The 10,678-nt window shown below is 42.7% G+C and overlaps 1 protein-coding gene across 1 annotated transcript in view; it reads right to left on the minus strand.

The window, feature by feature from the left end:
• Positions 1-7,185, minus strand: part of NOC2L (NOC2 like nucleolar associated transcriptional repressor) — a 64,750-nt gene extending 57,565 nt beyond the window's left edge. The window contains exons 1-3 of the mRNA XM_035118506.3: positions 7,128-7,185; positions 5,176-5,355; positions 3,420-3,594 (exon numbers count right to left, since the gene is read on the minus strand). Of these exons, the coding sequence (XP_034974397.1) occupies positions 3,420-3,594; positions 5,176-5,355; positions 7,128-7,147 (375 nt within the window). The 5' untranslated portion in view covers positions 7,148-7,185. The remainder of the gene's footprint in view (positions 1-3,419; positions 3,595-5,175; positions 5,356-7,127) is intronic.
• Positions 7,186-10,678: the final 3,493 nt, after the last annotated feature.

Raw genomic sequence — 10,678 nt, forward strand, 5'->3', positions numbered from 1 at the left:
TTCTTTCAGGATGGCTGTGGTAAAACATGTATATACCACACACAACATCTTCAGCAATCCCAGCAAATTTTATACATTTGAAGGCATCGCTTATCACAAGCTCCAGCCGGTGAGCTACACAGTGCACTGCCACTAAACCTGGACAGTTGTCTTGGAACTGTTTTGCTACGCCAGACACAGTCCCCGTATTAGCACCGGCCCCATCGAAACTTATCGCCGTTAGCTTGCTTTTCCAGTCGGGTACGTAGTCACGGAGAACTGACTCGATTGTAGATGTCCTCTCACCTGCTGCATTCTCACTAGTACATTCCCTAACAGCTCCATAACTGCACTTCATTCAGTCCACCTTCAAATATATAATAAAAGTAAATTATGTCAGATGCCACAGCCAACCTATCTGTTGAGCCGTCAGCCAAAATCCCAAAGAACTCTACTTTACTCAATTTGTCCCTGAGTTCCAGACGCAGGCTTTCGGCAATGTAACGCACAATCTGTTTGGCCGCCTCATCACCCGTGTGCGCCTCGCCTAGTCTTATACCGATCTTCCTCAGGAGCGCACATATCATTGGGAAGAGCTCAAATGAAAAGTTCTCCTTTGCAACGAAGTAGGCAATGTTGAACAGCTTCTCCACCTTCATGCGCAAATCGCTGTCCATTGTTTTTAATGTCTGTGCCATTGGGCTTGACTTGGCAGATTCACCTGCTTGCTGAGTAGCAGATGCACCATGTTTTCTTATCTGAAAAAGTTAAGAAAAATGAAATTATTATTATTATTTCATTCCTAAACCACTTTGTATTTTAAGCTTTAAAAATCTCAAAGTGGTTTACAACACTTTCAAACATCAAACAAAACAATCCATGTTAATTGTTTTCCTGGAGAATTCTATTTAAATGCTGTTCTCAATATCTTTGTCTTTGGCCAAAGAACTGCCTCCATTTACATAGCAGATACCCCTCTGTCAGGTCCATTTTATATATTTTTTTATTTTTGCAGAGGGCTGGCAGAAGTTAAACCATTTATAGGTTTGAGATATTTGCAAGTGAAAAGAACTCAGCCAGTCTATATTGGGAAAGTTCTCATCAAGACCTTCCTGTTACCTATTTGGTAGGGAGTCTCACGGTTCAACTGGAGGCTAAAAATAGCCTTGCTTTTTGCCCTAAGTTACGGTATATCCACTAAAATAAATTCTCTTTTTCTCAAGCGGATATTTCCTAAATTGTTTAAGCTTGAAGAGTTGTTACTTAAGGGGGGGAGGCTGCTAGGTGTTTGCACCTTAAAATTCGTGTAACACATTCAAAGCAAAACAATTAACAGGAAACTAAAAAACTATCTTAAAGATTTCAAAATATAGTTACAAAGATTTGAAAATATAAAGATTTGAAAATATAGTTACAAAGGAGGTAACTATAGAATGCACATTTAATAACACAGAACAGCTAACAAAAATATATATATTAAACACCTCAAAAGGAAACATTGTTAAAGGAGGTCAAATATAAATTCTACATTTAAAACAGCAAAATTAACAAGAAAAAAAATACTATCATAAGCAAAGAATATATCCTGCTTTTCACAGCATCTGGATCTTAAAGCTGCTTCTGGGCTCCCCATCCCTGAGAATTTAAATCACTTAGTCCTCTTAAGTCAGATGTCACTCACTTCCTTCCATATCACAAAACTGTCACATTAGCAAATATAGAAAATTGTATATGCAGAATATAACTATAAACTCACCGTTTCATTCTTTAATGTTGCACGGTCTTTCACAAAACTCGTGTCCTCAGCCTGGGAAAACTCTTTGCAGACACAGCATATCATAACATCAATAAAACATCTCCAGCCATGGATTTTCTTGCTTCCATTTTGAAAAAGTTGATGGGCTCACACTGTTGGTCTGAGATGTTATACTACTATTATTAGAGCTGTTAGCATCTTCTCCTTCATCGTCTGGTTTCCTACAATGTTCGTCCCAGGAGTGAAGGCTCGCCTCCAAAGTCTTCCTCTTGGGTCCCACTGCCTTCCGAGGCCAGACAGGTGACAAGAGACAAGGCCTTTTCTGTCATGGCCTGTCTCCCATAATTCCCTGCCTCAAGAGGTGCAAACGGTGACACCGTGTTTTCTTCATAGCATCAAGAGTCCGCCCCCCCCCCAAGACTGAGGCTCCATGCCACCCTTTTATTTTATCGCTGTGTGGTGTACTGTTTTATTGTGATCTGTTTTTAAGGAATCAATGCTTTTAAAATTGCCATTTTAAAATGTAGTTGTAGCCAACCAAATCCTACTCAGAGAACACCCACTGAAATAAATGGGCCTAAGACGGACAGCCCCATTCATTCCAGTGGGTGGTATTCAGCTAAGTTTTATTCAGCATAGACATACTGAAATTAATGGACATAGCTTACATGTTTTCATTCATTTCAATGGGTCCATTCAGAGTAACATTTAGTTGAGCCCCACTCAATGGGTCTAATCTAAGTAGGAGTAACGGTGCTTCAGTATTATTATTTTTTACTTGTGGAAGGCAGAGTTATTGTTTTGTTATGTTTTAACTACCTATTCTCGAGTATAAGCCGACCCGAATATAAGCCGAGGCACCTAATTTTACCCCAAAAAACTGGGAAAACTTATTGACTCGAGTATAAGCCGGTTCACCACACCAGAAACCGGAGGAGGAAGAAGGAGCAGCCCAAAAGAGCTGCTTTCAGCTGCTCGTTCCTCCTCCTCCGCCTTTGCCGCTGTCAGAAATGTGCTCGGGTGGGACCCTCCCTTGAGTATAAGCCAAGGGGAGCTTTTTCATCATTAAAAATGTGCTGAAAAGGTCAGCTTATACTGGAGTATATACGGTATTTGTTTCTGCTTTTACCTTGTATTTTTATATTGTGAACCACCCTGCAATCTTATGATCAGGCATCCCCAAACTCAGCCCTCCAGATGTTTTGGGACTACAATTCCCATCATCCCTGACCACTGGTTCTGCTAGCTAGGGATGATGGGAGCTGTAGTCCCAAAACATCTGGAGGGCCAAGTTTGGGGGTGCCTGCTTATGATGAAGGGTGATATATAAGTCAAATAAATAAAATGATTAGTCACTTGCTACAAAAAAACAACAACACCTGTATCCAAGCAACTCATGAAAAACAAAGTCAAGTTAAAACAAAAAACATAGAATGGCTTAAAATAAAGCCATTACAATGACTCATAAACAGACCCAATGAAGCAGCAAAACCTCAGCAGCAGAAAGCAGGAATAAACTGAAATATTCATCATAATCTGTCAAATACCCTGGGGAAGAGAGAGGTATTCAATGGGCACTAAAATGATGTTAAGGGTAGCACTAGGTGGACCTTATGCAACCGTCCAAGAGCATCACTGAAAATCAGCTTATATGGTTTTTATAGAAAAAACAGAAACAAATCACCTCTAAGTTTTCAGGCAACACGTGAAGCCCATCCTCTTCATCAGAGCTATCGGAGGCATCGAAATTCAGCAGCGTGGAGTCATTTTCTTCCAAGAATTTGTAAAATTCCGGATCCCGTTCCTTCAGCCGGGAGAGCTGATCTTTGTGTTGGGAAGCCTTCCCTGTCTTCACTTTCCTGATCAGGGGAGAGGAATTATGGTTTCTTTAAAATAAAATTAAAATCAAGAGCTGACTTTGAAAGTACACAGATTTAGAAACTATGAATTGTTACAACTTGGATGTACATTTCAGGGGTTTGGCACCCAACCGTTTGGAATTGTAACTAATTTAAGAAGAGCCTGGCTGCTGGATCAGGCCAAAGGCCCACCTAGTCCAGCATCCTGTTCTCACAGCAGCCAACCAGATGCCTATAGCAGTGTTTCTCAACCAGTGTGCCTCCAGATGTTTTGGGACTACAACTCCCATCATTCCTGACCACTGGTCTTGCTAGCTAGGGATGATGGGAGTTGTAGTCCCAAAACATCTGGAGGCACACTGGTTGAGAAACACTGGCCTATAGGAAACCTGCAAGCAAGACCCAAACACAGCAGTACTCTTTCCTCCTGCCTCTAACTGTGCAGGAAGAGCACAGCCATTGTGTCTAGAAACCAATGATAGCCTTAATCTCCATGAATTTCTCTAATCCTCTTTTAAAGTTGATGGCCCCACCACTGCCTCCTGGGAGATCAAGTTCCATAGTTTATATGCGCTGCATGGAGTACTTTTAAAAAACCTTCCAAGATTCAGCTTCACTGCATGTCCACGAGTTCTAGTATTATGAGAGGGAGAAAATATTTCCTCTACCCACTTTCACCATGCCATGCATAATTTTATAATCTTATGTCACATCGCCTCTTATTTGCCTTTTCTCTACTTAGGGCTTTTTAAAATTTCAGTGGGTCCCCTCTAAGTACATCTGAACACAGCCATACCTTGGTTTTCAAACAGCTTAGTTCTCGAACGTTTTGGCTCCCAAACCCAGAAGTGAGTGTTCCAGTTTGCAAACTATTTTTGGAAGCCAAATATCCGATGGGGCTCCGATTGGCTGCAGGAGCTTCCTGCAGCCAATCAGAAGCCGCGCTTTGGTTTCCAAACGTTTTGGAAGTCAAACCAACTTCTGGAACGGATTCCATGCAACTTCTAAGGTACGACTGTATAGTTATAATGGAGAAAATTATGCATAATTTGTAATTTTAACAAGGGCTAGAACCTCCACACACTTTTTATGACTTGGTGTTCTTTCATTACATATTCAGCAGAACCATCATTTTCAAGATGACTCTTGTCACAAGGCTGGCAAATCTGGAACTATATTTGATAAATTGATAACACTGATAAGTCTTTACTTGGGCTTTTTTTAACGCATGTGCAACTGCACTCATTCTACATGCCTATTTTATAGGTTTGTTTTTCATCTTCTAATTTTAATCTGTTGTAATTGCTCTCTGTTTTATACACATTATAAAATGAAATAACAAAACATTATGGGGGGAAAGCTCTGAGTAAATCGTAGTTGGATATCATTTATTTTATTATTTATTTGAACAATCCATATACCCTCAAACTGCAAGAGTCTCCAAGCGCTTTACAAAGATGCAATAGAGAAAATAAAAATTAGCTAAAACTATTACTCTAATGCACTGTACTTAACAATTTTCTTTGTTTGAAAAACATTTGAAATACAGTGATCTGTGGTTTGTTTTGTACATCCTCTTACTTTTCCACAGCTTTCGATTTTAGCCCTCCTTTCTTCTTGACGGGGGCCTTCCCATTCTGGCTGAGCTTTTTATGAGCCCCATCCTCTGTGGAATTCAAGGCTTCCTCCTGCAACTCATCATCTGCGTCAGAATCAAATCCGGAAGTCAGGAACTCATCCACACTCAGCTCAGCGAGTTTTCTGTTCCCAAGGAGGCAAAGGACAAAATGGGTAAACAAAAGGCAAAGAACAGAGTTTCAAACAAGAGAGGTGTGAGCATCGCTGGAAAAATCTGCTTTTCAGATGTCGAGAGCATCATCCAAGGACCATAGCTCAGGATTGAATGGCCACAGGCCTGGGAAAACAGAGGACTTTCCTACCGGTACCTCATTCTTTCAGTTGCAATGGTCTGACTGCACCGGCTACTGATCATTATTTATTAATTAAATGTACTTATTTGAATTATGTATACAGTGGCCCCCCGACTTACGAATTATTCAACATCCAAAGTTTTCAACTTACGAACGGAACAAATGGCCGCACGTTTACAAATTTTTCTACATCCGAACGGAAACCGTTGGCGGTTTTAAATGTGGTTTCCTCGACTTACGAATTTTTTTTTCCTATGGGAAACGGCTTTTTGACTTACGAACTTTTCAACCTACGAATGTGCATTCGGAACGGATTAAGTTCGTAAGTCGAGGGACCACTGTATAACAATTGGTTTTAATGCATCTACAGTATAGGTTTTTTTTCCTGTGTGTCTGTTTGGTTGTAAGTCACTTTGGGTTGCTTTGGGCAAGAGAAAGCAACTAACAAATTTAAAGAACTGTGAGGGGAGAGACTTTCTGCTGTTCATCAGGCAATGGCTTTTTCCACTTGCCTTGCTGCATCCTCCAGCCCCAGCTAGGAGCCTTTCCCAAACCATGACTTTGAGAACAGCAGAAGCAGCTAGGAAGAGAGAAGTTCAAGGATATTTTAAAACAGTAATTTTATAAGTTATGAATCCTTGTTTCTCAATTTGATCCTTTTCCATGGTTTTGCATATTTTGTGGTATTTAATGCATTGTGACTTGCAGTTATTTTTATTGATTATCGTTTAGCAATTGTATCAGATTAGTTTCTGGGTTCTGGGTTTTGACCTATAAAAAAAAAACCTTATGTGGCCCAAGACCCTGAATACCTCAAGGTGATTGCAAATTGTTTTAAACCGTTAACACTGCGTGTTAATTGCTGTAACCCACCCTGAAACATAGTAAGAAGTCTGCTGGATCAGGCCAATGGCCCATATAGTTCAGCACTGTTTCTCAAGAAAAAAAGAAAATAATTCCTACTGTGTTCAATGAAACCAATTCTCAGCTTTAGAAAAAAAGTATATTACTAGTGGTTTTTTGTTGTTGTTAATTTATCTGTATATCTACTTAAGGCCAAAGCAGATTCCTAAGCGAAGTATAAAAACCCAATTACATAAAGATATGAGCACCTATAATTAAAACACACGATATAAACAACTCCATAAACACTGATCATGAAGACACACAAGTAACCAATTCCAATAAAAACAGGTCCAGGGATTAGAAGATGAGAAATTGTTCCATTAACTTCCCAGGTGTTCCTTGCAGCCCCCACGATTAGGGAAATCCGCAAACACGCGCAGGGGAAAGGATGAGAACTTCCATACTGTACTCTCTTTCTCCATAGCCCGAATTACCGCAAACCATGCAAACCCTCCAAGGGGAAAGTTGGGAGATATCTTGGGAGTGAGCACATTTGCAAAGCTAAGGAGGAGCCGGTCCGGTTTCAAAATGGAGGCGGGTCCGCGTGTTGAGATTCCTGCATGGCAAGGGGTTGGGCTCGATGACCCTCGGGGATCCCTTCCAACTCTACCATTCTATGATATTATGGATCTTTTAGAAAAAGAGCTGGCTCTGTTAAACGCCTGCGAGGCTACCTCGCTGCAAAGCCACACTCACCTCTTGCTGGAAGCGGCCATGCTTTGCGCTCGCGCTCCCGTCCGCTCCCAGAGGCAGCAACGTGGTCCGGGTACTTCCTCTCCCAAAATGCAACAGTAACAAAGAGGAGGAGGAAGAAAGAGGAGGAGGAGACTGGAAGGGAAGCCGGCCCCGGTTGATCTTTAGGTTCACGGGCCCGGCAAGGGGAGGGAAAGAAACGGAACAGGGCTTTGAACAGGACACGAAACGGGCGAGCGCGTTTACACACAAAAAAAAAATCCGAGAAAATGTTGCACAGTTGAATTTCACAGCTTGGAGTTGTGTGTGCGCGCGGATGTGTCTTTTCTCGCACCCACCGTAGGCTCTCTGAGATATTTAGAGGTGCCAAGGGACTGTTGCGCTAGTGATAGGGAACCGTGGGGACTCGCCCAGTGTAGAGCTTGAGAGACGTAATGACTGCTGTGCAAAACACGCATTCAAAGCACATCCCTTCAGCACCCAAAGAATCCCGGGAACTGTTTACCCCTTGCAGAGCTACAGTTCCCAGAGCTCTTAAGAAACTACAGTTCCCAGGGCTGGTGTGGGGGTAAGACGTGGCTCTTCTAAGGCATGGGTAGGCAAACTAAGGCCCAGGGGCCGGATCTGGCCCAATCGCCTTCTAAATCCGGCCCACGGATGGTCCGGGAATCAGCGTGATTTTACATGAGTAGAATGTGTCCTTTTATTTAAAATGCATCTCTGGATTATTTGTGGGGCATAGGAATTCGTTCATTCCCCCACACACAAAATATAGTCCGCCCCCCCCCCCAAGGTCTGAGGGACAAGGGGCCGGCCCCCTGCTGAAAAAGTTTTCTGACCCCTGTTCTAATGAAACTAGCCCCACCCCTCCGAATGTATGTGATAGATTTCTCCCTTTGAGAGTGGAAAAGGAAGTTGAGACTTAAAAATATGAGAGATCTTGCTGCACTGGAAGCCCCTTTCCATGGGAAGGACAGACATAGGAACATAGGAAGGCATCTTATACTAGCTCAGACCATTGGGGCCTTATACCAGCTCAGACCATTGGGGCCATCTAGCTATGACTGGCAGTGGCTCTCCAGGGTTAAAACATACAGGAAGTCTCTCCCAGCCCCACTGGCATAGGAAGCCACTCGGGCACCCACAGCGGCAAACATGACACACACCCGGGGGCGGGGCATCGCTACGTAGCGCGCATGCGCAGTGTCACTACATACGACGTATGCATCGCTACATACGCCGCATGTGTCACTACGTAGCGATGCTGCGCATGTGCGCTATGTAGCGGGGTGCCACCGGCGGAGCTTGCACTGCCCCCCCCCCAAAAGACGGAGCTGGGAGCGGGCCGCCCCCTCCGCTCCCCCCTTGCTACGCCTCTGCCCAGCCCTACCTGCAGATGAACCTGGGACCTTCTGCATGCAAAACATAGGCTCTGCCACTGAGCTATGGCCCTTCCCAGTGGGAGCACAGAGCAGTTGGCAATGTTCAACTTGCTTGTACCTAAGTGACACCAACATTGGGGGGGGGCAGCAAAAGGATGTGATTTAGGATAAAGTTTCATAATCAGAGGGGCCACTGCTGAGAACGCCCTGCCCTTCATCATTCCTTACCCAGCAGAAGCTAAATGGAGAATAGCAACCAGGACATCTCTAGTGGCTCTTAAATGACTGATAGGGGGATATTTTTGTCCTTCTGCAAAACCTTGTGGTCTCCCTTGTGGCCTGCTGATATGTTCCACTTGTGTCTGGGTTGGTGCTGTTTTTGGTACATAAGGCTTAGCACTTACCATCTGGACATCAGAAATAGAGGGAATGGTGATACAGCACTTAGCATTTACATTTTGTCCACAAAAGCTTATGCCACAATAAAGGTAAAGGTAAGGTAAAGGGACCCCTGACCATTAGGTCCAGTCGTGACCGACTCTGGGGTTGGGCGCTCATCTCGCATTATTGACCGAGGGAGCCGGCGTATAGCTTCCAGGTCATGTGGCCAGCATGACAAAGCCGCTTCTGGCAAACCAGAGCAGCACATGGAAACGCTGTTTACCTTCCCGCTGTAAAAAGGTAAAGGTAAAGGGACCCCTGACCATTAGGTCCAGTCGTGACCGACTCTGGGGTTGCGCGCTCATCTCGCATTATTGGCCGAGGGAGCCGACGTATAGCTTCCAGGTCATGTGGCCAGCATGACAAAGCCGCTTCTGGCAAACCAGAGCAGCACATGGAAACGCCGTTTACCTTCCCGCTGTAGCGGTTCCTATTTATCTACTTGCATTTTGACATGCAATAAGTCTTTTAAAAAGTGCCCCAAGACTCTATTATCTTCCTGCTTTGTTTCCCCCCCCCCTGATACTTACAACAACCGTACAAACTAAGTATATTGCAGATATGGGATAATGAAACTTAGTATACACTGTACATTTAAAGCACATCCGAAGGACATTATTTCACTAAAAGAATTCTGGGGACTGTAGTTTGTTAAGGGTTGCTGGGTATTATAATTTAGAGAAGAGTGAACTACAGTGCCTAGAATTCATTGAGGGAAAGAAAATACTCCGAATGTGCTTTGAAGTTATAGTGTGTACACAGCATGAGAGACAGTAGCCTAGAACCCAATCTTAAGCATGCTTGTTTTGCAAATCTGTGGAGAAGAGGATTTATTGTACCTGTTCTTTAATTTGGAGAGAAGGTAGTGTAATATTTATGCATGGAATTCTCTCCCAATAGAGATTACCTTAGATCCCGCTTGTTATCCTTCCACCAGCAAGTGAAGATCTTCCTATTCAGGCAGGCCTTTAAAAACTAAGGTGCAGGTGATGCTGATCACATTTCTGGTTCTGAATGTGTTCTGATATAGTTTAATTATTTATTCTTACTTTGTAATTTATCATGATGTTTTAAAATGTTTTTAGCCACTTTGAATCTCAATTTAGGATAAAGGATATTTAACTTTGGACCATATTGGTTTTTGGTTAGAAGCAATAAAGTTGGCAACAAATTTTATATCTAGAGATAAACATTTTGGGTTGTATCCAGTTAAATTCTACTGCACCCATTGAAATGAATGGGTACAGGTATTTTATGACACTGAATGAGACTGGTGTTGAGTACAACCCCATTATGTGTCTTTTCATAACATTGTAGAATTTCATAGAATCATGGAACTGTAGACCTAAATGCAAAAATATTTTTCCCAACATGGGTCTTGAACCCACGACGCTGAGATAAAGAGTCTCGTACTCTACCAACAGAGCTTTTGCCTGCTTATGTTCAATAATAGCAGTCATTGCATGACAAGTGCTCAATGTAAAGGAGGCGTTTTACCAGTGTGGAGCAGCCATAAAGTTCTCTAAGTGACCTTGGGGCAACCTCTCTCTCTTAGCCTAACCTACCACACAGGATTGTTGTAAGGATAAAATGGGAAGGGGGAGAAGTGTCTTCAGGTCCTTGGAGAAAAGGTGGGATACAAATGTAATAATAAATAAGTTGTTTTGAACTGTTTTAAATAATGCTTAATATTGTGTTTTAGTATTAATACAGTGTTTTAATTATTGTAGG

Source organism: Zootoca vivipara, chromosome 6, assembly GCF_965207765.1.
Source record: "Zootoca vivipara chromosome 6, rZooViv2.hap1.1, whole genome shotgun sequence".
In the NCBI taxonomy this organism is placed as follows: Eukaryota; Metazoa; Chordata; class Lepidosauria; order Squamata; family Lacertidae; genus Zootoca; species Zootoca vivipara.